At 42.3% G+C, this 27,702-nt stretch overlaps 1 protein-coding gene and 1 pseudogene across 1 annotated transcript in view; one reads left to right on the top strand and one right to left on the bottom strand.

Moving 5' to 3' along the window:
* Adamts17 (ADAM metallopeptidase with thrombospondin type 1 motif 17) overlaps window positions 1-27,702 on the top strand; it is a 344,255-nt gene that overhangs the window by 127,152 nt on the left and 189,401 nt on the right. Inside the window, 1 exon segment of the mRNA XM_015493124.2 lies at window positions 22,495-22,600. Within this exon segment, the coding sequence (XP_015348610.2) occupies window positions 22,495-22,600 (106 nt within the window).
* LOC125612528 lies at window positions 20,733-20,932 on the bottom strand (annotated as a pseudogene).

Raw genomic sequence — 27,702 nt, 5'->3', positions numbered from 1 at the left:
TAGTGGTTTCCAAGTTTTGGGGGAGGAGGTAGAAGGGAATAACTGCTAATGAGTGCAAGATTTCTTTGGGGGCTGAAAAGACTGTCATAAATATAGATCATGGTGATAGTTGCACACCCCTGAGTGTATCACAAATCAGTGAACTGGACAACTTACAAGAATGAACCCAATGGTGTGTGTCATATCTCAATAAATAGTTAGGCAAAGGAAAAAGGAGAAAATGTTATCAAAAGTGAAGGGAATAGAGCTTATGACATTTTTGTTCTTTGCTCTTTTCTATGTTTGAGTATTTTCACAGTGAATGTTTCAAGGGAAAGGGGGAACAAAAAATGATTAAATGTATGATTCTGCTGCATCCATATTTGGGATGAGCTTATCTGAGTTGAAAAAAGATGAGAAAGGCACTACTGGAACCTCAGGCTACTGAATGTTTCCCATTTTGGGGAGATAGTTTGACCCGGAAGTATACTGGAATAGAGGCTTGGTGTTGGCATGCCTGTTATCCATTGTCAGGATCGTTCAAGGCCAGACTTTCAGATGGTCATGTGAATACTCCTTGTTAAATAAAGAAATGAGTGGGTGGATTGGTGATATATGTATCAGAAATTACTGTGGCAGGGATGTAGTTCAGTGGTCGATTCAGCTTGCCTAGCCAGCGTGAGGCCATAAGTTCAATCCCCAATCCTGAAAGGAAAAAAAGAAAAAAGAAAAGCTACCATGGGAATGCATTAGGAATAGATAGAAGCTTCAGACCTAGGGACAGGAACCAAGGTTTCAGTTTCTTCCTCTGCCAAATGGGAATTATAATTATACCTTCCTCATAAAGTTATTGTGAGGTCAGAAGTGTAAAGTGCTGATTACAACTTCTGGCACATGTTTTTTAAAAGGTTGTTATGTGTGAATGTTCAGTGGAAGATAGAAAGGATTCAGAGAAGAAAGGGGACTCCAGGAATTAACTATGCAATATCTTCTTGCATAAAAGCAGCATTTGTCACTACAGGGGATACACCCAGGTCCCGGATGCCCTTGGGTCAGGTGAAGGGCCTTTACTTCTCCCAGGATTGTCAGATTATTCTTCCCTTTGGGTTGCTATGAATTCTCCTTAGATTCTCTCCTCATTTACCTTCTTCAACCCATGTGAGGATGTTGACTAAGCCCACCTTAAAAACCAATCTCCGAGATTCTGGCCACGGTGGGAGCCATTTTGCTTCTAATGGGGATTAAAACACCAGGGGGGAATAGAAAAAGCCTGTCTGCAGATAATAAAAGTTATCTCATTATAAAGGGATGGGATCATAAGTGGTTTCTATTTTCCTGTCTTAAGATCTTAAGTGTTTTTAAGAATGTCTACTATGTAATACTTTTATAACTAGGAAAGAATGTTGTTTTTTAAGAAAATTTTGTCTTTGAGTGCTGGAAATATTTTTTTTTTTTTTACACATCCATTGATTTACTAATTTATTCTTTTTTTTTTTACCTCCTTATTAAGGTTTTTTTTTTTTCATNTTCCACAGTCTTGCTATTGTGAACTGTGCTGCTATGAACATCGATGTAGCAGTGTCCCTGTAGCATGCTCGCTGGAAATATTTTTAAACAACTTTTTTGAAATATAATTTATATACCATAAAATGCTTAAACTATATACTTAAGTGTTATTTAATGTATTTATAAACTTAGGCAGCCATCACCATAATTTAATTATAGAATATTTTCATCTCACCCAAAATAAATCCTGTTCCCATTAGAGGTCATTCCACATTCCTTTCACCAAACCCTCAGCTACTAATTTACTTTTTGCCTCCATGGATTTGCCTATTCAGTATATTTTCTCTGCAGTACTTCATTTTCTTCACTTTTTCTCAAACATACATTTGGACACTTGCATTCTTTCCATTTTTTGGCTATTATCAATCATGCTTCTATGAGCATCCATGTATGATTTTTTATACGTACACAAGTTCATTTCTCTTAGATATATAACTAGGAATGGAATTGCTAAGTCATATCGTAGCTCTGTGTTTACCATGTTGAGAAACTGCTGAACTTTTTTCCTAAGTGCCTATACCACACTTTACATTTCCACTAGCAATGTATGAAGGTTCCAGTTTCTCTGCATCTTTTCCAAAACCTGTCTATTTAATAGGAATCATTCTGATAGATGTGAAGTAATATTGTAGTGTGGTTTTGTGGTTTGCACTTCTCTGGTAACTAACAATGTTGAATATTTTGTTTGTTTAATATCTTAGGTATAGGTCCCTTATCAGATAAATGATTTGCAGATATCATCTGCCAGTATGGGGGCTGTCTTTTTACTTTCTTGATAGTATTCTTTAAAGTATAAAGGCTTTTATGTGTGGTGAAATCCAGCTTATCTATCTTCTCTTGTTGTTTGTGCTTTGGGTATCACACCTAAAAAATCATTGTTTGGTTCCAGCTTGCAAAAATTTGCTCCTGTATTTTCTTCTAAGAGTTTTATACTTTTAGCTCTTATGTTTAGACCTATGATCTACTTTGAGTTAGCATTTGTCTATGACAGGAGCGGGGTGTCTCGATTTCATCTTCTTGCATGAACATTTATTTCAGCACCATTTATTGAAAAGAATCTTCTTTCCCCAGTTGGATTATCTTAGCCGAGATGACATTTTGGTGGAAAAACCCAGACAGATATTTTCTTCTGTGGAATATGAGGAATCCTATTTCTTTTTCCCTTTCTGAAAGATGTTTTTGAAGCATAAATCCATCCCCAAGACAAATCCCTATCACTATTTATAAATTTAATATCCATTCTTCCTCTTGAAAATAGCATTTTCTGCTTCAGGAAACTAATTTTATTTTTAGAACTGGGTTTGGTCAAATATGTAGAAGGTCTACAAATAAGAGACCTCGACATTGGAGAACAGAGAATGTGATTTTTCTAAGGAATGTATTCAATTTGTTTTATGATTTTAGTAAGTATCTTTGTGCAATTTTTATGAATTTAACTATTTCTAAATCTGAAATAGTTGGGTAAATGACCCACTTTCCCCTTGATGAGCAGAAGGCTTATCAGGTGTGCTCAGAACTCTGGGGCCAAGAAGAGGTGACCTCTGGAGGCCTCCGGATGAAACATCCAGGTAGCTTGGCAGAGAGCAGGGGGAGTCGGACAGGTAACAGCCTCAGGAAAGAGATTCCTTGACCTTATCTTGGAAGCCAATCCAAAAATGCAGGTTAAAATTGGGTCAAGTGACAGAGACCAGAGCAAAGGTGAAGAGGTGCAGTGTGGTTCCAGACATTTTAATTTGCTGGCTTTCCAGTGTGGTGACCTTTGTTACTTGTGTCATTGCCCCTGGGGCATATAAAGAAAGGCCCCATGCCCATGAAGATGTTTTTTCCCAAGCAGCCAACCCTTAACTCTTCTGACCTCAGCTTTCCAATGACATGTTAAGAAAAGCATTCTGAGACTCATCACACCTTCACAAGGGTGACTAAAGCTGCCTACAAAAGCAAAGTTAGTCTGTGCTTCATGGTACAGACTTTTTGCTTGATAAATACTTCCTGTTGAATTTTTAAAAATTTAGATTTGGTCAAAATAATTGTAGTGATAGATAATATTCAGTACTTTTCTTATGTTATTCATATAATCTTGCTGGGAGGTAGTTATTACTGATCATATGAATGGGGGAAAAGGCTTGGAGAGATTCAACAATTGCCACAATCACCCAGGAGGACAGTGACAGAGTGGCCTTCAGTCACAGACCTGAATTTAGAGCCTGCTCTTCTCACCCCTCTAAAAATCTGTGGACCCCAGGGCTGGGGTTATGGCTCTGTGGTAGAGCGCCCTGCCTAGCACGTTCGAGGCCCTGGGTTCCATCCTCAGTACCATATAAAAATAAACAAATAAATAAATGTTTTGTGTCCAACTATAACTAAAAAATAAATATTAAAAAAAATCTGCTGTCCCCAAGAGAAATCTGGTGTCTTATACAGGGGAGCCAAGAAAGCTTGGAAACAGTGGCTTCCAAGTCAGCTGTTTGTAGAGGCACAGTTCTCCTTCTCTTGGAGAAGGTCAGGCAGTTCCTGGTATCATGAATCTATAAGTCTCATTTTGGGATCAATCCTTAGAGGAATGGGATCTCTCATGGAATCACTGGCCATTCTTCCAGTAGCACACATATCTCTGAACAGGAGAGTAGAAACACTTTAGAAGCTCTCCTCAGGGAGGCCCATTTGTCCTTGGTGATGGAACATCCTTGGGCCTTGTGGACCATCCTTCCACTCAGAGACAGATGAGGAAGTCTGTCCTGAAAGCACTGAAGATGTTGGTACTTATTTTTACTGCCTTGTAAATAAGGCAGTAAGAATAAGTACCATGTAATACAGGCCAGCCACAACCTGAGGGCATCAGTGACCTGTACAGGTTTCCTAAGGGCCATCAAGTTCTCTGTTGGATATATGAAGACTCTGTGTAGAAGCGCAGATGATGGAGGAGAGTCATTCCTACTGAAATCAAGACTAAAAGTGAGGTTCCCATTGCTGTGACAGTGGGACAGTTGCAGGACTGCAGTTATCAGAGGAAGGTCAGTTATTTGGGCCTGAATCCATTTGGTAGATATTCCAGGTGAGATCCAGACATGGAATCTAAAAACAAGTCCAGGAGAATTGTCGCCTCACCGCATGAACAGCTGATCTTTCACATCAGAGTCTTGCTTTACTTTGGGAAATTTGGACACCACCTTCTGGTTTGATTCCTACAGTTCATCTGATTTCTTATTGCTATTACATTTTAGATGCTGTCATGAGGGCTATCTCTGGCTGTAACCAGTAGAAGGCAGGGATCAGGAAATAGCAGTCTGCATTCTTGGGTTGTTTTTTTTTGAATGGAAGATCCTTTCTTGCGAAGGTCAAAATTAATGTCTACTTCCTGATAAATGGAATTTTGATAAATGAGTTTTGCACCAACCTGAGGTGCAAAAGATGAGTGGGACAATAGAATAGATTGGGGAATTATTTTCCCCCTAAGAGGCAGTCATCCCTCAGGGCAGTAGTGATGATGTCATAACAAACTTCTCCTTCCTCGAGAGGTCATTGTTCCAGTCATAATGATCTAAGCCCATCTCAGAGGAAATCCACAGTACAACTTAATAACACAATATTTGGTGTGACTACTCGTATGGGCACCCTTAAGAAATCATTTCCGCTTTCTACAGGGATGGTGGGCAGGGCACGTGAGCCTAGAATATTCTGTTTTCTTGTGCTGGGAGGAGTAGAGGGCAGTCAGGTTATAATGCAGTTAGGAAGTGTGTGCTTGTGTAATTCCATACTCACAGAGAAGATAGTTGTGGAGGATGGGTTTTGTCTTAGGGAAATTCTCCCTGCCTTGTTGCTAAGTTTTGGTTGATTGGCTGATTATGTTAGGTCAAGATCGGAGTGACAAGGAAAAGTATAGCTCTGCTCTGTTTCCATGCTGGTGGCACTGGTGTGTGATGCACAGAGGGATATGAAGTAGCAAATACTCCTTAGATTTTAGTCTTAAAGCTAAAAGAATAGATGTTGGTACTTATTTTCTGAGCAGTTGGGTGATTTTTCAATATCCTTAAGTGGAGTACAAAGTGCATAAATGACTTTTAGATTGTGATTTTGCTCATGTTAATCCACAACAAATCCTTTTTTTAGGAAATAATTGATTTTTAGAAAACAAAGACAGTTTTTTATAAATATCAAATTTTTTTTCTTTAAGTATTTTTTTAGTTGTTAATGTACCTTTATTTTTTATTTATTTATATGTGGTGCCTCATACATGCCAGGCAAGTGCTCTGCCACTGAGCCACAACACACCCCCCACCCATAAACAGCAACTTTTGTAGACTGCATGAATTCTGTTTCCATGTAGACACAATCCACATATGCTAATAAAAAAATACAATAAAGGTGTTTACATTAGCAGCCCTAGGGAAACAGGGCAGGGTTTTTGTTAAACAGAATAGAGTGGTTTCTTTTTAAAGTTTATATATATTTTCTTAACAGTCAAGATTATATACATATGCTTCCCAATTTACAATAGGAGTATTTCTTGATAAACCCACTATAAGTTGAAAATATCAGTAAATACCTATTCACCATCATAGCTTAGTAACACAGCCCACTGTAGAGTGTGGGTTACTTACTTTTGAGATTGTGTGGCTAATTGGGAGCTGTGATTCACTGCTGCTGCAGAGCATCATGGACAACTTTGGACCCATTTATCTCTAGCCCAGGAAAAGATCAAAATTCAAAGCTTCATTTCCTATCAAATGCATATTGCTACTTTTTTCAGTTTTGCATTCTATAAAATCATGATGTCTGATTTGAGTACTTAATTCAAAATGCTTCTCTATGAAGTGCCTGCATCTAGTTGATAAAATGCAGGTCTCGCCCTTTGCATTACCTTGGCCACTGTGTTAAAAGTAACATTGTTGGTGAATCATGACAGACCCTTCCTCATTTATTCCATGAGTCAGTTGATCAAGATCTGGCAGAAAAAAGCACATTCTGCAAACCATTATTGGTTATCACCTTCTATGGAATGCCTGGACAATCCCTGAAGGCTGAAGGATATTTTTCCCAGGATCTTTTGATCTGGCTTGGCTATCCAGAGAGAGGTTTTTTTCTTTTCTTTTCTTTTTTTCCCCCCTGAGGGAATGTCCTTGATTATATGCTGGGATTCCTGTGTTTTTGATTTTTTTGAGGTTAAGGATCCCTTCAGAAATTTCATGAAAGTTGTAAGCCTTCTTGCAAAAAATACATTCAGACATACCAAATTTTGCATAGTTTCTAGGGTTAAAGACATCCGTGTGAGAGCCTTGTTAGTTTATGTTTTAATAGGAAACTCCCTGGACTTTGCACAGTAGTTGGCAGACATCTCCTCTGGTCCCTGGAATGTATTATGCACAGGCTTGACTATGAGTCCATCCCAGGGCATAGTCCTCTATCTCTAGGGTAGTTATAGGAGGGTCTGCAGCCAGATTGCCTGCCTTCCTAGCTGGTTGCAACACAAACCCGGGAAATTTTTTACCCTCTTGGTGCCTCAGTTTTCTCATGTGGTAAATGAGGATGATAGCATCCTCCACAGCGTGGTGATTGTGCGTGCACATGTATGTGTTTGTGTGTGTGTGTGTGTGTGTGTGTGTGTAGATAACTGTGTGCTCCTGTTGTATGCACAGGTCCATCAGAGGCTGCAGACACTGCTTCACTAGGCCAGGTAGGTGGGGCATGCCAGTATAGAATTACAACCTGGTTTGTGACCTGGCATTTCCCACTTTTCAATCCCAGCACATTTTTTTTTCAGTTTTTCTAGACGGGCCAGATTTCTCCCTAAAATGGTCTTTGTGTTCATTCATATTCTCTTTAATAGCATCTAAAAGTCTTTCATTCTGATAACCTTGTCAGGTGTTGCCAGAATTTTTTAAGCTTTGTTAACATGTTGGGTGTGATTTGCTGTCTTCTCCTGGTTTTAATTTGCATTTCTGTGACAGCTGGTGGAGTAGAGTATCCTTTAAATCTTTTTTGGTCCTATCTGTCAGAAATACCTTTATCATGGCTTTCCTTCATCGTTAGCCTAATGATACTTTTTGTCACGGAGAAGGTTTCAGTGCGGAATTTAGATAGATACCTTATTCTCCTGTTGTGATTTTGTCTTTCAGATCTTGTTTTTAAAATTCACAACTACTTTTAAGGTTATGAGGACTTGCCTTGCCATTATATTTTCTCCTGACAGATTCAGAGTTTTGTTCTCATACTTGGGTGTTTTATCTACTTAAGGCTTTTTTTTTTTTTTTTTTGCATCATCTACTTAAGGTTTTTGTGTATGAGGTGGGTGGGAGGTTTAATGCATTGGTTTTCCTGTGGATCACCTACTGTCCAAGTGCCATTTATTAAATAAATCGTCACTTTCTGGTATCGATATTTTAAGAAGAATCAGGCAATCTGCATTATATGTAACTCTAAATTTTTAATTGTTAAAGACTGACTAAAAATCTCCATTTTAATATTAAATGGTCCAAAAAAAAAAAAAAACCAAAAAATACCTTGTACAGTTCAAATCCTACTGTGGCTACCAGTTTGTGGTCTCTGATGTAATGGTTTTGGGCAAGATGTCTGGTCCAAAGAACTGAGATTGAATCCCAACTTCATCACTCACAGTTTGACCGTGGGGCTCATCGACTTCTCAGGGTATCAGATTCCTCATCAGTACCAGGGATTTGATAAAGTGGTAATCAGTATAAAATGAGATAATATGTGGAAATCTTTAGATCAGGGCCTGATATACACATAGTAAGAGCTTGATGGGTTAGAGTCCTTGGGCATCCTCCTCTTCGTTATTCATCCTCTCCTATTCCAGTCCCCTTTATAGCAGCAGAGGGTGGTATTTCATGAGGATTAGGTTGACAGTGCTGGTGTGCATTCATTTATTCACAGTATTCATAGAGGATGTGTTTAACCTACACTGGGTTAAATTGGTAATGGGTGTGTCAGAGATTCTTAGCTTAGTGTCTGGATAGATATTGGATTTGTTCATATCCCTGGACAGGCCACTCTAGGACATACTTTCAAGGCTAAATTGGAGGGAAGAGGCCCAGAAAAAGAACCCTGAGAGGATTTTCCAATAATCCAAGCTTAAGGTGATGACATAGGTCTGGACATGGGACCAGGGAGAAAAAACAAATTCCAGTCTGTGAGCAGCAGGAAATGTCAGGACTTGATGATTACTGAGATGGGGTGGGAGAGGGAGACACAAGGAATGAACTGAGCTATAAGCTTTTGACTTTCAAGGGGAGCAAAACTTGAGAAGGCTCAGTTTGTGGTGGTGAGTCTCAGTGGGGTAAACTGAGTCAGGGACAAATATAGGGCAGCCAAGCTGGCCAATCTCAGTGGAACACCACAGCAGAGCTCAAACAGAAGCCTGGCCCTGGGGAGGTCACATGAGGACCACCATCAGCACAGAGGCCACATAGAAATGTGTGAAATTGCTTAAAAGGCAAAGAGCATTTATTTGTTCTCTTTTGACATTTTAGAAGTAGACACCGACATGCATGCTATTTCTCTAATCTGGGATAATGCTAAAACCCAAGGTGGCCTATTAGTAATGAGCTGTAAGTATTGAGAAGGGAAATGACTTCACCCCAAAGGCAGGACTAATATGCTAGTCAGCTTTTCATCTGTGACCAAAATACCTAACAAGAACAAATTGGAAGAAGGAAAGCTTATATTGGCTCACGATTTCAGAGGTTCAGTTCATGGTCTGCTGACTCCATTGCTCAAGGGCCAAGGTGAGGTAGAACATCATGGTGGAAGGGCATGGTAAAGGAGAGTTGCTCAGCTTATAGTGACCAAGAAGCAGAGAGAGAAAGGGGAAGGGGCACAGGGAACATGTGTCCTTCCAGGGCATGCCCCTTACGATTCCCCCTCCTCCATCCATGCCCCACTTGCCTACAGTTACCACAATCAGACCATTCAAACTAGGATGAACTGATTAGGTTACAGCTGTCACAGTCCAACCACTTCACCTCTGAACATCCCTGAACATCTAACACAGGAGCTATTAGAGGCCACCTGATATCCACATGACAATAGCTAGGGACTCCCTACCATTGACTCTACCTGTTGGGGACAATCCCCAGAGGCTGGGCATCTTCCTTGACTGTATCAAAACCTGCCTCAAATCGACTGTTTCTTCTTGCTGAACTTGGTGTCCATCTGATGTCATGGTGCAGCTCTCCTCCACATTCTTCCTAAGCTGACTTTTTTTTTTTTAAATAAAATGGAATCTTGTCATTTTTGCTTCCTGACAGTATAGGCTAAGACCATTCTAGGGGCTCCCCAGGATATCATAAGAGAGGACTTGTCACAGTAGGTTGACTTTAACTCATGACTGTTGAGTCTGTACCCAAATGGCAGCCTGTGTTTAGGTTACTTTGTTATTTGAGCAGTTATATTGCTCTGCTAGGGGGTGATTGATGGATTGTGCCCTGGAGCTGGTGCCCAGGGATGTCCTGGCACCTGGACTGACCTGTTGTACACAGCGTAAGAGCAGGGCCCTGAGAGGTGCCTAAAACAAAGTGCAGATTGGAAGTGTTTATACTTGCCCTAAGATCTCACTTAAATCCCACATTTCATTCCCAAGAGAATGCTTTGCTGGCCTAAGCCTTGAGCAAGAAATGTGGTTTCTTAATTATTCTGTGAAAGTTTTTCTTCTTCTTTGCTAACTTGGCAAATTTTTTTATGCATGGCCTTGTATTTTATTCATCCTTTAGAAATACAGTGATTGGCATAAAAAGGATAAAGCTGTTTTTTTAAGATTATCGTAGATAAGTTTCAAGGAAATAACCATTGCAAGGGTCCTTGGGAGACAGTAAAGGCAAATTATAAGAAACGGCTCATGTGGTCTGAGACATACAAGCAATGCAGGTAAAGTTGGGAGACATCCATAAAAGCAGACCTTGACCAACATACACCACTATTCCACTATGAAGCTTGACAGTGCTTAAGAGATATTCTTATCATCCAGATTGTCCGGTTATATTGACCATTTCCAGATGGTTCAGCCACAAACATCAGCTGTTCCTTTTTCTCTTGTTTAAAAGTCTAAGCATACCACTCAAATATTTGCAAACTCAACACTCTCTTGTAACCAGAACTTAGATCAAGAAAGATAATGATTCCAGCCCCTGTCATGCCCCTTCTGCTCTCCAGACTCTCTGGGGCAACCACTCCTGACTTTTTGATCACATAATGATTTATTAAAGGCAAGCATCCTTGTGACCACCTCCAGGGCTGGGCAGTACAATCCATTGCTGTGGCCCCATCCCAGTCACAGATCCTCCCCACAATGAGTGACCACCTTCTGAATTTTGGTAGTGATAGCTCCCTTGTGTTTCCCAGTGTTGTGCATTCGTGACTTTTTGAAGGAGCCATGGTGAAAAGAAGTAATAACGTGTGTTTCCTGGCTCACTGCATTGAGGCCTGCATGGCTGGGATGCCCCTTGATGCTTTACTTTCCTTGAGATTCACTAAAGAGAACCAGCAACCGAGCTTTCTGCAGGCCTATTCTGCACTGGGGGAGGCTCATGGGCTCCCAACCAGACTCAGAAGATTGGTTCCAGAGTTCTCTGCCTCCAGGCCCCTCTCACGAGGGCCACATTGCCTTCCAGCTTCCAATTCTTCAAACCTAGCAATATATTACTTTTACAAGAGTCTTTTGAATTGCCTTCTTCCTCCAAGGCAGCATTTATGAGTCTTTTTAGAACATTTCATTGGGGCTTGGAATTTCCAAGGAGTCTACTGCAAATGGAAATGCCCGATGATGTGAATGACTTGGGTCTACATTTGGCACCACATCTTGTCCCACTTCCTTTACAGGGATCCCTGGCTATAACTCAGTTGGAACCCTATTGCCAAATGAATGAGGAATGTCACTTCTGTGCTTCCAGATGCAGCCAGTTGAGGTGTCACATGATTTTAAAGACAGAGCCATCAGCACTTCCACTCAACCATAGCTTTCATTCTTCTCTACCAGGCATTTTGGTAGCTAGTTCAAACTGAGGCTCCTACAACTTTCCGAAACAGTTCCGTGTTATTCAGCTATTTTCTGAACATGCTGCCCAGTCTCATAGTGAGTCAGTCAGGAGTGGTGCTGTGCAATAAATGGGGATGATGAGTCCTGGTGGCCACTTTTGTCAGTTACCCACATGAGCGAGGGTTGGGGGTGGGGGGAAACAGGGGACTTCCATCTGTACCGGGGTTACACTCTGGGTATATTAGTCTGCTATGGCTGCCTAACAAAACATCATAGACCGAATCGCTTAATCACTAGGTATTTATGTCTCACAGTTCTGGAGGCAGGAAGTCTAAGATCAAGGTATTGGTCAGGTTGATTTCTGGTGAAGGCTCTATTATTGCCACCTTCTCACTGTGACCTCAGATGGTTTCATGTATATTTGCAGAAGAGAGAGGAGGATGAACTCTCGTATATTTTCTTCTTCTTAGAAGGACACCAGTCCTATCAGGGCCCCACCTTTATGACTGCTTCTACCCTAAATTACTTCCCTAAATGTTCTGTCACCAAATAAAGCTACACTGGTTGTTAAGGTTCAGCCTCTGGATTTTGAGGAGCACAGTTTAGTCCACAATACTGAATGTGATTAAAATGCAAGTGGTTGCTCTCACCAGCCCCCAACTGCTTTGCCTTCTTCCTGGCTCGTCATCACAATGTGGCAACCTTCCCCCATGGCCCTGTGATTGCTCTAAGTTTAATTCAAACAGAAATATTGAGCAAGATCTGATTCAAGGCACACACTTTAGACAGAGTGCAGGCTCAGGAACGTGCCCCTCTTTCCAGGTAGCATTTGAATCTGCACAGGGAACCTAAACCCACTCTCCGATCCCTTTCGGGGTAGCTGGCTCTTTGGGAGACTTAGTTGTCTCACTTTTCACACAGAGAAGACATATTTAGGCAAAAGATATTCCACTTCTTCACTGACTTACCTGCATGTAAAAGCCCTACATTCCTTAGCAGAAGGAGGGCTTTCTAACCCCCAAGCAAAGAGGGAAATTTACAATGAGAGAGGATAGAGGAGTCTTAAAGCTGTCGAAATGGGACTGGCAAAGTTTATTTTATTGACCAAAATAAATGCTAAGCCATACAGTCGATTAGCAAATGTGAATGTGTTAAAGCTTTCAAAATGCATTAGGGTCCCTAGGCATAGGAATATGGACATTAGCCATGCCTTCAGCCTATGGGATAACCTTCCTGTGCTGTCTGCCCAGATTCACCTTCCACAGGCACACTCACCTGTGCTCCCAGGGGAGGGCGCAAAGCTGCCAAGATGCAGCAGTGAGCAGGTTGGTTGGGTGGCCACATTTCCTGAATGGCAAGTGCTATGAGGTGGGTCCCTGTTCCTCTCTGATTCTTTCTTCTAAAATGGAACTCACGGGCTCACATGACCTGCTGCTCTAATGGGTGCTGCCTGCAAACATAGACTACATGAGGAGCTGCCCGTGGTCCAGGGTGCTCAAGAATATCTGCTTAGTGGACAGAAGTAAGAGTGAAGGGGGGGCTTTCTGCTGTGACAGATGACAAAGAAGAATTGAAAGGTGATGAGAAGGAACTCAATGTGGAGCTCCATTTCCAGTTCCTATCTATCCCCTCTCTGGAGAAGCCATGTCTGGACCGGAAAAGACCACTGCTCCCACCCTTTGGTCCTAGAGCTCGACTGAGAACATCTCGCCTCACCTTCCCACCTGCCTCGTAGTCTTTATGCTAGGATGATGTTCCTGAGGCAGTTTCCCCCAGGGCTTGTGCTATTCTCGCTCAATTTAGAATTCGTGCCTGGCTTGAGGCCCATCGTGTACAGGCAGTCAGGAAACACTTGATGAAGTGTTTGTCAAAATAAGATTTTCAAGGCTCCTCCAGTGTCCTAAGATGAACCTTCTGGGGGCCATTTCTGGCCATGAAGGCCTGTTCCAGAAGCCCCTGAGTCTCTGGAATCCTCTAAGGAGAGGCACATTGGTCCTCTAAGGAACATGCCACTGGCTTCCTGGAGGTCTCCTCTCACCTGATGGGTCCTTGGGATACAAGTGCCATCTTGTTCAAAAGATGGGAAATAGGCACGACATCTCCATGCACTTGGCTCATGTTGGTTGTGGTCTGTTGAATATCAACAGTTATTTATTTCTTTTCCCTCTCTCCCCACCCATTTTGGTTTCCACAGAATGAAGCAAACTGTTGGGATAAACTCTTTTGCTTCCAACTTGTAAATCAGAGGGGAAATTTACTCCCCTCTTTACTCTTAATTCATTTACTTCATCAAAAATGTTGTTTTGGAAGAGCCACTGCCCCAACCCTCAAGTCCTGTATGCATGATTCCACTGGGAATGACATCTCCTCCTAAAGCCCGGGATCCTGGACATGCCTGCGACACCCAAGCTAAGGGCATGGCCACAGGGAGTGAGGCCCAGCATGCTTGGTGCCCCTGACTTACCTAAACCACGAACACCCTAACACAAAGCCCCAGTGACACTGGAATACACAAACGAGATAATCGAGTTAACCTGTGATGCTTTGGTGCTGGCATGACACCCATTTAGCTGCAAATCATAATGCAGAGGAGGAAGCCTGGGAAGCTTCACTGCAGAAGGGGCTTGGCTTTCAGTTAAGATTAAGGTTACCCCCACCTCAGATGTTCTCCTGTAGCAGGAAGTAGGACTTCCTCTGCTGCTTGTGCTTTTCGTGTTGTATCTAAGAAGTCTTTGTTTGCCCTACAGAGTTATTTCTTTGCAATCTTCGAGGAATTCTACAGTTTTAGTGCTTATATTTGGAGGTTTAATTCATTTTGAATTATGTTTTATATATGGTATGAGATACATATGGTAAGTGACTGACTCCTCTGTCTTTTGCTCTCGATATGCAGACCCTTCTTCACCCCATCAAATGGTCTTGACACCATTGTCAAAAAATAAGGAGAGTGGATATATCTCAAGGGTAGAACACTTGCCTAGAATGCACAAGGCCCTGGGTTTAATCCTCAGTACTGAAAAAAAAATCACTCAGACTTTCACTTCCCAGACATTTGTCTTACAGGCCTTGCTCAACTGCAGCACTCCTGACATTATAGGGAGCTGTCCTGGGTATTGTAGGGTGTTTAGCAGCACCCCTGGCCTGTACACACAAGATGCCAATATCACTACACACACACACACACACACACACACACACACATATCAATTAACTGTAAATGTGAGGGTTTATTTCTGGAATCTCAAATATGTCCCATTGTTCTCTATTATGCTCTGATGGCTCTTAAGCTGTATTAACTTTCAAAATTTGAAAGTGACTCCTTTAGGGATCCGACTGAAAAGCTGTTACCTTCGATCTTCGTTCTTTTACTCCTTCATTTAACCTTGAGTGAGTTACTGAATTTTTCAGTTCCCCAGTGTTCTTTCGGTCAGTAGTGTTAAGCACTGGCATTCTTGAATGTTGGTGGCATTTGTACAGTACTCCTATTTAGGGAGGGGCCCAGGGCTGTCCTTTGAGGCTGTGGTTCCCATCCTTTGTGCATGGTAGAGGGATAGAGACCTTGACTACCTCATTGTTCTACCACTGTGACTGGCTTGAAGGAACCCGGAAGGAGAGAAAAGGGGAAGTATAACACCAACCGGTGGCAGAATTGCTAAGACAGGATGAGGTCTGGGAGAGGTGATCCACCTGTGTTCCAGGAGACGAGGACACTGAGGTGGGATAGAAAGCCATGGACAGGGAGGTCTAGAGTGTGGAGCTTCTCAGTCCCAGGAAGAGGGAACATGTCAACCTGGCCACTTCTGTCAGCCTTTCAGAGCCTCAGCCTGAAAGCTCTTTCTTGATTTGGGAGTGACTGAGCCTGTCCATCAGCACCTCTGGAACTCTGGCAACTCTGTGCAGAATCCTTGGGGATCAGTGGCTTATTACGGAGGTGATAGCTGTGTGAATCAATAACCTAAGAATATTGAAGCAAAACTACAGGGGGCAAACCCAAGTTAGTCAAATAATTTAGATAGGATAGAATTAGGAAATAGGAGAAGCTTTTAAATGAAAATGAATTTCTTTATTATAACCAGTAATAAGGACTTCATTTTGCTTAATTATAGGACACAATTTTTTAGAGTACAGTCGATCTGTACTCTGCACTTGTTTTTGCCTACTTGCTAAAATGTATTTGTGACTCCAGAATCAATCCTCGAAGCGCTTTGGCAGTCATTCACGAACATGTGCAGAGTGGTGAAAAATTTGAGTCACCAGACAGGCACATTCCCAGCTGAGGTTGAACAAGGCCACGAGCTGTTTCCTGTTTCAGTTCTCATACTATAAACAAGTGCCCTTTTCATGGTGTATTTAAAGCGAGGTTTTTCACATTTTTGTGCTTTTTCTTGGTGAGTCCACTATTTAAAATGGCCGCTGGCATAGTGAGTAAATGCTGTCAACATGTTCATAAGCCCAGGACCACTGTGATGGGCCTTCAGGAGCCTTCTGGAGCCAATGCATGGGAGGAAGGAAGGAAAGATAAGTTTCCTGATTCAGGCATGTGTGAAAGGTCCCTTGGCTGTGACTTCAGTGTTAATGAATCAACAATATATATTAAATAAGCTGTCTTTAAACAGAAACAGATTGGTTGACAATTCAGTGACCAGAGGGTCACAGGAACCTAACTGAATTTTACCTAGGATCAATGATTCTGTATTCTGCTAATTCAATAACAATGGCAACTTATTAGAATCTACCTACCAATGTGTGAGGTCCTGGGTTCAATCCCTAGCACCACACATATGATTTTAAAATTTACACAGAAATACAAATGTACGTGCATATGTGTGTGTGTATGTACACATATATACATATACATGTGTATATGTACATATATATGTATACATACACTCACAAAAAAAAAACTCTTTACAGTGAATAATGAGAATTGACTTATTTTTTATCTATCACATACTAGGCTCTAAGATATTTGCTCTTAAATGCTATTCCCAAGTTCAGATATCCCCTATGACCACTATTAAAGATAACAGAAGCACAAACACTCGTGGAAGAGTCTGAATACAAGATACAACCTCAACAATCAGAGGGTCTTCAAATGAATAGATGTAAGTTGCTCTCTTGTAATTAAAGGTGGGTGTCCCAGTGGAAATATTAAGAACATTGAGACCTTGAGCAGTTGGTAGGAAAAACCTGACCATCTCACTCAAAGGTCTGACTAATGGGCAGCCCGGCCAACAGCTGCAAACTGTTTATACACAATGATTTACTGGATAAGTCCAAGTTTATACGGTTGTGTGGTGTTTACTTTTTTAAATCTAGAGAGGCTCAAATGGCCAACCCTGAGTTTATGAATTAAAAGTTTACACTGTGCAGTATTCTACCAAAAAAGAAAATAATTAAGCCTTCTTGCCTGATTTCTTCAAAATTATTCTCCTACAGAGGAAAAGAAAAGAAGGGAGAAGAGGGTGGGTCCGTATTCATTTGGTGTGGCTGGGAAGGTGGGTTGGGCCTTTGTGGACACGGTCCACTACTCTGGATGAATTAGATATGCCTTCCAGGAGTAAGACATTCATTGCAGCTGCCATTTCTACCCTCAGCATTTCAGATTTCAAATTGTGTTTTGCTTCCCTAATTTGTGCCAAAGGTGTATTTAAAGCGAGTTTTTTTTTTAAGGTTTAAGGTACCAACTAACTTCCTGTGTCATCTGCTGTCTGAGAGGGCAATCCACTCAGCGTTTGAATTTAGAGGACTTTTTGTTTTGCTTTTGGTCTCCTGTCTCTGTTATATGTCACCTTGATAAATGAAATGTGATCAATAACTTTAATTTTCATAGCAACACACACATTAATTGTATTAAGTTTAAGCCTAATACATTTAATTTAATTTGATTTTGTAATGAGAGAAGAAAAAGAGGAGAGAATTAAAAGATCTCTAATTCCTTCACCATGTCCTAGAGGTACCTAATGTTAATATTGTTGTGTGTGTCTTATAGTCTTCTTATCTTAAGCTTAAAAACATTTAGATGTGTGAAACCTGTCCTGCCTGTAACTCTGCATAAGTGTGCATTAAGACTTAAGAAAATCTGGAGTTCCTAACCATTCTTCATTGTTGTTGTTTACCAAAGCTTGGGTGAGGGAGGCTCGAGGTTTAAATAGAGCAATGTGGATGTTGGAGGCAGAGAGCCCTGCATTTGTATTCTTGTTTGGATGCTAATTGACCATGTAACTGTGTATTGAGGCTCCATTTCCCCATCTGTAAAATGGGACTAGTAATACCTGTCCAATAAGAGAAGGACATGCAGTTTGCCCATGGAGAAACACAGCTAATATGTTCCACTTTACAATCTGCATGCCCTTTCTTCCAGGGAGTTAAGCAAACATGTGGGATTGATGTTTTTAAATATTTTTAAATGAGTTCTACTATGGTTTCTTTTGTGGAGAATTTTAAATCATGGAAGCCTGAAGCCATTGAAAGCAGCAATGTAGGACATTTAAAAAAAAAAAAAAAAAAAAAAAAAACCTCATTGAAAGAGGATTGCTGCTACATGGGAAGGGTCTTCAGTTCCACAGCATCATCCCTGAAGTTACCAGAACTTGTGTTGCAGACCTCATTTTTAATGCATCAATGCAGGGAAAACTATTTTTCCTCTTTTATTTGTTTGATGTTGGTGATTGTGAACCCAGGGGCTCTTTACCACTGAGCCACATCCCCAATCCTTTTTATTTTTTATTTTGAGACAGGGTCTCACTAAGTTACTTAGGGCCCCACGAAGTTGCTAAGGCTGGCCTTGACCTCATGATGTCTTAGCCTCCCAATTTGCTAGAATTATAGGCCTGTGCCCCTGGCTACTAGCTTTCCTCATTTCTTGACAAGCACCAATGTCAGATTTGATGACTTTTTCCAGGTTGATGCTTTCTGCAGCCTAAGTTAATGGGGAGCTTTCTATCACTATACCAAATGCTCAAGATAATCAACTTGTAGAGAGAAAAGTTTTATTTTGGCTCCCAGTTTTCAAGGTCACAATTCATGGCCAGGTGGACCCCTTGATTTTAGGCCTCTCGTACCAGTGGCAACTGGCAATGGCAAGGAGTATGTAGTGGAGAAAACTGTTCATTCCACAACCAGGGAATGAAAAACGGAAGAAGATGAAAGGATCAGATCCCAGAGTCCCCCTTGGAGGACATGCCCCACCCCCCAGACCTAAAGACCTCCCACTAGGCTCCACCTTCTAAAGGCGCCACCATTTCCCACACCTTCAACACATGAAACTGGGTACACTTAAGATCCAAATCATAGCAGGGTATCTCCAGGTCTTCTGGGCTCCCTCCCCTCTAGACTGCTGTTTCTTTCCATGAAGTATTAAATACTGGTGGGTATTGTTTTCTGCTAAAGCTCTGTGGCTTAATTACCACTTATTTCCCTGCAGCTTTCACTTTACAACAACCTGGGATTTTCTCCAGACTTTGTTTTGTGCACCCTAAGCATTTTCACACTGTCACTCATAAACTCACATAATTCTTGTGCTCTGTTGTCAGGGGCCAATTTCTTTTATGTGTTTTCCCATGTTCAGTTTTATGACCAGGCTCAGTATAATTCAAATCAATTGTTAAAAGCAGTAGCCCTCAATCTACCTATGTGTAAGCATCATTAATAATGAACAATAGTCATTAATAAATGAACAATAATAAACAACTGCCCCTTTGTTTTCTTATTTATTTATTTTGCATTACAATTCTGCCCCTTTGTTTTCTAGTTAAAAAAAATCATTGCACCTTGGAAAAATTAAAACACAATTATTGGACTGCTGCTGTTTGCTTTCTGATTCACTAACAATGTGTGTTACCTAATTAGAGTGGAAATTCAGGTCTGCCCGCTCCTGTGAGGAGAGAGGCCGAGGCCAGGGGAAGTGTTAATGAGGCATTTAAGGTCTACTGGTTCAGCAACAATGCCCATGGTAAGCCCTTGGGACGGCAAGCTCAGCAAATCTGGCTGTATTGTATCTCCCTTCCCCTCCCAGGGGACTTCTCCAGGACATGAACATCTGATTGTTTCTAATTGGTTCATTGACCCAGAGAGGCTGCCACCTGGGCTGGGCGGGCACTGTGAGTGGGTGTCTGGCTGTGTGGGCATGCCACCAGGGCTATGTAGAAGTGCTCCATCTTCTCACTGGTGAACTTCCAGTGGCAATCCCCAAAGCATTTTTAAGTAAAGCCAGAATCATGATCTTGAACATACTGAGAAGCCAGATCACATCCTTTCTGGTGGTCACTTTGCTCTTTCCACTAGTCTGCTTTTCTGGGTTATGATGTTCCCCTGCAAAAAAAGCATCTTGAGGCCAAAAACCATTTTATTTATTTCTCCTCCTCCTCCTCTGCACTTGATCACTGAGCCACATCCCCAGCCCTAGTTTGTATTTCATTTAGAGACAGGATCTCACTGAGTTGCTTAGTACCTCACTTTTGTTGAGGCAGGCTTTGAACTCATGATCCTCCTTCCTCAGCCTCTCAAGGGATTACAGGTGTGTGTCACTGCACCCAGCTGATTTTTTTCTTTCTCTCTATTCCTCAACCTTGGCCAAACATGCTGCATGTTTCCAAATAAAAAAGAGATGTGTAGAGCTGGGTGCCATTGTGCACATCTGTAATCCCAGAGATTTGGGAGGCTGAGGCAGGGGGATCATAACCTTGAAGCCAGCTTTAGCAACTTAGCACAACCCTTTCTCAAGGGCTGGGGTTGTGGCTCAGTAGTAGAGCTCTCACCTAGCACAAGCAAGGCCCTGGGTTCAATCCTCAGCACCACATTAAAAAATTAATAAAATAAATGTACTATGTCCAACTACAACTAAAAAACAAATATTTTTAAAAAACCAAAGAAGGAGAACTATTCTCAAAAAAAAAAAAAAGAAAGAAAGAAAAGAAATAATCTGTCTCAAAAAATAAACAGGGTTGGGAATACAGCTTAGTGAAAAAGTGCCCCTAGGTTTAATCTCCAGTACAGATGATGATGATGATTAGGTATGTGGTATGGTACCTAGGCTCAGCGTGTGGAATGTAAGCAGAGTCTCCAGATTATAGCCCCAGAATTGCACCTCTCTGCAGAGGCAGCCATGTGAGTTTCCTCTGTGCCTCCTGGTAGGGACCAAAGGAAGGGGAGTCTTGTGTTTGAGTGCTAGACCAGTTTTATTTTTACCTTTTTAATGGAAACCTCTCTGATGATATCCTCCCCCTGTTGCTCCACTGAAGGAAGATAAGAATGATCATCTGTAGCAACTAGCAGTTGCAGCAAAGCAACACCAAGAGTTGGCTTCACACTACTTTGATTTTGATATCAACAAAGAGGATGTTTTGGTTTACCTCTTTAAGAACAGGAAGGGAGGGGTCAGTTTTAATGAAATAGGCCCCTGGGCTGTTGTCCCTGGCCCTCTGCCAATTCCTTTTCCTCTGAAACACTTTGTGGAAGTGCAAGAAGCCCTCAGTTGGGGGCAGCATGCAGCTTGGTGGGTGAACAGTGCCTTGATGGAGAACAGGTGCCCTTCCTCAGGTGACCACAGCCCGTCCTGTGGCATGGTGCTGGCAGGCTGAGTCAGCTGGGTTTAACCTCCTGCCTGTTACCAGCTGTTGCCACACAGCACTTGCCCCACACCCATGGGACCTCATGGGAGGGGAACAGCAGCACCATTCCCCCTCCTCTAGCCACCAGTACCACGATTTGCATGTCTCCCAGGAGTTGTTGAGAGGCAGCTTGCTGAGGGGCAGACACCACAGGCAACAGAGGCTAGATGGCAGGATTCCTAGGGCCCCTGCTGAGGTCAGCCCTGGGGTGTCTGGGTAGTAGGGGTTGTCTGTCCTGAGTACAGGGAGAGCAGAAGTGCAGAGAGCTGTCATGGGCAGTGGGGCACCTGGAGAGCCAGCTTCCACAAGTGTGGCCAGTGGGGGCTGGCCCTCCCCAGCCTTGCGCCTAGTGCCCAGCATTCCTTAGAAGGCTCCAGGTTGTTCAAATATATCCCTCTGCCAGAAGAGCTTTCCTCTGCTGGGAAGCTCCCATCCCTCCTCCCGTGGCTGACCCACCAGCACTTGCCAGAGCTCCTAGCCTCGCCACACCGCCTCTTGCTCACAGTGTGGTCCTGTGCTGCGCTTGTGCCTCCTGGTGTGTGTGATTCGTTTTCCCCTCTTAGGGCAAGATCCTCAGGTCCTCACAGGTGTGCATGGAGGTGAGGAAGTTGGTCTGTGGGGCTTGTCCTCACAGATGGCTTTGAGGCCATCCCTCTCCCAGTGTGTGCTCTCTGTGCTCCATATGACTCCCAGTCCTGCTGTGTCTGGAGAATTACTGAAGTTTTTGTTTGAACATGCTACGCAGCCTTCCCTTGCCTGCTGTTCATCAACCCCGGGGTCATCAGACCCTCACAAGACCAGAACTAGAATGATGCAAAAGGTGCTGAGGGTGTAGAATTTAAGGAGTTTCTCCTCCAGGGCCTTCAAATATGAGATCAGCCTTTAAAAGGAAGAGCTTCCTAATCTTTGCACACTGGACACCTTGCTTTGCTGCTCCCAGCCCTGAGCACTCAAGTTGCACAGATTAGTTTAGGATCTCACCACTGAGTACCAAGGCAGGAGACCCTGGGGAAATCTCTGAACCTTTTCTCTCTGAACCTCACTTTTCCTCTTCATCCTGAGTAATGAGGATTAAATTTGATGATATTTATAAACCATTTCACCCAACATTTGTCAGATAGTAAATGCTTGATAGATATTTGTGACTGCCACTCTTATTATTGGGTAAATATAAAAGTATCATAAGCAAACTAATCCCAGATGAGCTTTGGACTTGCAGGTCCAACCCTGTGGCAGCAAAGGCCCTACTTGCCCCTCTCTTGATCTAGATCATGCGTGATACCATGCAGACATGCCCAGGAGGTCAGGGCCTCCCAGGTTCTGAAGAGGATGTGTTTTGTGTCTCTGCTGCAGGAATTGCTTACTTAGGAGGTGTGTGCAATGCTAAGAGGAAATGTGTGCTTGCCGAAGACAATGGTCTCAATTTGGCCTTTACCATCGCTCATGAGCTGGGCCACAAGTAAGTATAAGAAATCTGCTTTCTTTAAATTCCTTTCTGAACACAATTTTTTAACTTGAATTATGGAAATTTTATAACGGTGCTGCTCTGTGCTTTTGCTGCTTCTGCATCAAAGGGCTTAGGCCAGGGCTGGGGTTGTGGCTCAATAGTAGGGCACTTGCCTAGCATGTGTGAAGCACTGGGTTTGATTCTCAGCACCACATATAAATAAGTAAAATAAGCTCCATTGACAACTAAAAAAAAATATTTTAAAAAAAGGGCACTTAGCTTATATTTTCTTTCCACCAGTTTCACAAAATCTAACTTTTTGAATGTAGAGTTTAGAGTCAATTTTAAAGAATTAACAGCAACTGCCTTCACATTTGGAAGTTCTTCTCTTTAGGATAAAATAACTCTAGAACCTCAGACCACAGAGATGCCTTAAGGAGAATCTGAGTCAATCTCCTCCTCTTTTCGGAGGAAGAAGGAGAGGGTCAGAGGGGTTAAGCGGCTGGTCTAAGGTTGCAGTCACCTGCATGAAGTTTCAGAAGGCAGAAAGCCAGAAGACTCTACCACTGTGGCCTGCAAGTTTAGCTTTGGTCCTGGAGTGGATGTCTGTTTTATGTTCCTCTGAAAGAAAAACCGATGACTGCATAAGAACTTCTAAAAAATTAAATTAAGGGGGCCAGAGTATGCAGAACAGTGGGAAAATTTTATATTGGGTTGTATAAAACATAATTAAATGAAAATCTAATTCCTGAGGGAAAAATATTATAAAGGTTTCTAATGAACTACACAAGAAGATGCCTGAGGCCTTAGCTGTTAAGTCTAGCTTTTGCCAAGAGGAAAGCTAATGTCTAAGACGGAGAATAAAAGCAACCGTTTACCTCCAGTGCCAGCTATATCTATGGCTTTACTTTTTGTTTTGTTTATCTGGTCCCATTTTAATTTTTCCCACTTCTGTGCAGGGGTTGGATAGTTGGCTTTTCTGGATGGTTGGGCGTCATGGTGTGGGCACAGAGTAAAAATAATGCTGTGTAGATGTGATGTGCATAACACAGGAACATGTTATGTCCCAGGATTCAGCAAAGCAAGATGAGCACAGTTGTCTCTTAAGTACACCATCACTACATCTTGATACTATTTAAAAAATATGGCTGACAACACTTTTCCTATCCTACTTTTGAATTAAGTACAATTGCATTTATATTAAGACCTCTAACCTGTTAAAAATCTGTGCCCAACAGTGACATACTGGGGGAAAAAAGAGCATGAATCAAAACAGCTTTGGCAAGCATCTTCTGACTATCAAAATACCCAGCTAGCCCATCACAGTACCTAGGAATCTGTTCCCTGATTGTTATAAGAATTTAGAGCTGTTGGAACATTTGTCATCATCCAGCTTGTGATGGATCTTTGAATAGTGGCTTTAAATCAGACAGTGTGAGCTGTTGCTTCATGAGCTGTAACATCCCAAGGCAGCTGGGATGCTGAAGCATGATCCATACTGGAGTGCTGTTTGCACACGTGTGTGGGCACATGTGTGGGCACTCACACTGCATGGAGGTCTTTTCTCCCAGGACTTTGGGAACACAGAGGCCATTTTTTCCTTGACAGCCTGGGATTGTGCTGTATCAAACACTGGCTCATTAGTACAGGAGGTCTGCATAGATGAATGGTTAGATTCAGTTATAATTTAGTACCCTTTAGCTATAGTCCATTTAGAATTTCTTAGAGGACTTTTATAGCTTGCTATTGAACTCTAATTACCTACAAAAACAAACACCGTATTGTTAATCAAAGCCAATAAATCCTGCCAGCATTTGGCCCTTCCCCAGTATGGTGATTACGATTTTCTCAGGGAAGCCTGTTGTCTCTGATTAGTCTCAAGTGTTTGGAAACAGATTCCTCCACATCCTCCCCATCCACAGGCCACTCTGGTCATCCTGGCTCAGGACAGCAGGCAAGCCCAAGTGGACTGCTTGAAAAAGTCAAGACCTATACTTCCAAAAAACCAAGGGCCAAACTTCTCAAATACAAAACTGGTCCATATTTTGGAATAAAGTGGAGAAATTTTACTCCAGTTTTCTGAACATAGGTTAAGAAAGACTTCAGCCAACTTGCCCACTGGTTCCTCACCTACAATACCCATAGAGCAGAGCATCCCTTCTGATGAATGGGTGTGTACCTTTGCACCTGGGCACACAGACATGTAGCTCTTCTCAGTTACCCAGCGTGCCTGGTGTCAGGACCCACATGAGCCACTGCCCTCAGCTCTGAACATCAGGAGGAAAATCCATTTTCCCTGTGAGTTACACATTCCATTTATTAAATGAGGAGTGAGTTGCATAAGTTAACAGGATTTTGTTTCTTTGACCATCAGACAACATTAAGCTAAATCAAGAGCTCACTTTCAGCAGTTAACACATCTGCATCCTTTAATTGGACTTTCTTTCCTCTTTCTAGTGTCTCTTTGTATGCACAGTTTTAAAATAGTTGAAACATAATTTATTTGGTACTGTAAATTGACTTCCATCCAATTTGCAATCAAATAGGTCTTAAACTATAAATTAAACATTCTTGTCATGGAAATGTCAATAGTGCTGCTTTGGATTTGAATTAATAATGTACATGTCTAAGTCAAATCAGATCTCTCATTGAGCACCTACTATGTGGCAGGTACTGGGTCAGATGCTCTGCATTCATTATGCTATTCAATCAGCCCTATCAGGTAGGTAGGTATTTAGCTTTTACTTTGTGGGTTAGGAAACTAGCATTGATTGTTTTTTAAATATCAAATTGTATACTTTATTTATTTTTATGTGTTTCTGAGGATCAAACCCCGTGCTTCTCACATGCTTGGCAAGTGTTCGACCACTAAGCCACTACCCCAGGTCCTAGCATTGATTTCTATTTTTTAATTGTAGTTTCTACTTAGCATGTTTGGAATTTCTAATGTGATAGTACATGTGCAAAATACTTTACTTTGAAGTAAAACCCCAAATTACAAGAGTTAAGTAAAAAAAGAGAGAACTTTTTGGATATCTAAAATCCAAGGTGCATCTGTTTAAGGGAAAGAAATGCTGCAGAGTACTTCAGACTAGTTGGCCAAAGAGAGCACATGAGTTGTCGAAAGGGACTCAAGGACTGTAAATGAGTTGGACACCTTTCTGACACGCTGCCCCAATACAAGAGTGGGCTGACGAAGCCTCCAGGCTGCCGTAGACGGGGGCTGCCGTAGACCAGGGGCTGCAGATCCTGGTGCAGGCTGTTAGAAGTCTGCTCTGTGTTGCTGCCTGGAGCAGGAGTTGGCCCTGAGCAGCAGCCAGGCTGACAACAGGTTCAAGGTTGTAAATGAGCATCCATGACCTCGGTTGCTTGCTTGCCCAGGAAAGACTATCCTGGTTGACAGATACCTGCTACGTTTTGATTGCCCTGGTAAATAGAAATGTTGGCAGTGTAAGTTTGGGGGAGGCCACTGTCGCCCTCTTCTGTCGTGATTGCTTGAGAAACCTACCTGAAACAAATGTATCTTAGGTACTGTACAGTGGATCCACTCCAATTTGTACTCATGCAGCCTCTTTTGCATTTCTTAATTTGAAAGTGACAGCGCCTGGACCTGGAAAGATGGCTACGATGAGCCTTGTGCCCTTCCAAGGGCTTTAGTACCAACTGCTCTTTATTAGGGTAGAATCAATAAAATGACAGCAGTTCCTTGGGAGGTCCATCTGAACCAAGCTTCTTGCTTTCTACAAACCAGACAGGTGCCTTGTAGTGGAGGCCAGAGTTCAAGAAGCCAATCAAGATTTGGTTTTAGAGAGAAAGAGGGAAAATTGGAAGCAAGCATTTGTTTTAGGCCTGTGCTTTTGGGGCTCAACCATAACTGATTTGGGGAAAGATGGTCCCCCAGTGATAGATGGAAGCTCAGGTCTCTGCTGACTGCCCATGAGAAAACAAAACAAACAAACAAAAAAGATAATCAAGGGATTCCTTACCATATCAAAGTGTAGGTAGTGACTTTAGTATGTATGATCTTCAAACGACTGGGTATAATATAACTGTTGGAATTGCAGAATATGTCCATATGAATGTATTCTATGACATGGATATCATATATAATAGAACATATCTTACGTTCACTTGGAGGTAGAGTACATCTTATGATTCAGAAGTTATAGTGTAAAAGAGAACAGACGGTTCTGCAGAAGTTGATAAGAATACTATCTGTGTTGAGGGAAGTAGTGACCTATTGATATAGCACAGTTAGGCCCAGGAGAGGCACATGGCTGGTAAGAGCTCCCCTGGTGCAGTTGGAGGCCTGGGAATCAGAGACTCAGCACCTTGTGCATGCAGGATGCTTCTCTATCAAGTAAAGCAGCAAGTTCCTGAGAAATGTTGAAAGACAGAACCTCAAGATAGGTGGTGGGGTTGCCGGGTGGGGCAGGGCTTCAATTAATGCATATACACTCAGGGGAAAAAAAAAAAAAAGCTTTCCCTCTGCAGAAAATAATTCTGCTATACTGAATTTAGGAGGCTTTCTCAGATTCACATAAGCCTGGGCTGGATCAAGGCTGAAGAGTTGCCTACTTTGAGGGCCAGCCCAAAGCCTATCATCTCTCTAACCAGCTGAACCTGTAGAGGTCCTGCAGTGACGCAGATGCCATGCCATCAGCTTCCTTCTGCCTGTCTTGAGGGCAAAGGTTGTGCTTCCTCTTCCTCAGGTACTTCCTGGCATCCCTACACCCTTTCTCAGGTCAAAGAACTATTCTCCTTCCATTCTAGAATTTACCTCTCCCCTGATTGGCAGGCTCAGCAGGTGGTTTATGAATATTCATCTCTTTATAGAAGTTTGGAATTGCCTGCGATGATGCGAGCGGCAGGAGATGAGGACATTTAGAAATGCCAATGGCCCCGCCTCACCTGAGAGCCACTAAATCACGAGCTCTGAAGGAGGTGGCTTAGGAAGCCTCTCCAGGAAGTTCCCTGTGTCCTAGATGAAAGCCTCAGCTGATGTGATGTTGAGGGGTCTCATCATTGCTCTTCATGTGAACAGTCACTTTCTTGTTTCTGTCTCTTGCTCCCACACACCTGCCTTCCGGGCCTCCCTCTGAATTCAGCCACAG

This window comes from Marmota marmota, unplaced genomic scaffold (assembly GCF_001458135.2).
Source record: "Marmota marmota marmota unplaced genomic scaffold, marMar, whole genome shotgun sequence".
Lineage (NCBI taxonomy): Eukaryota > Metazoa > Chordata > Mammalia > Rodentia > Sciuridae > Marmota > Marmota marmota.
This window is presented reverse-complemented; position numbering and strand designations above follow the sequence as displayed.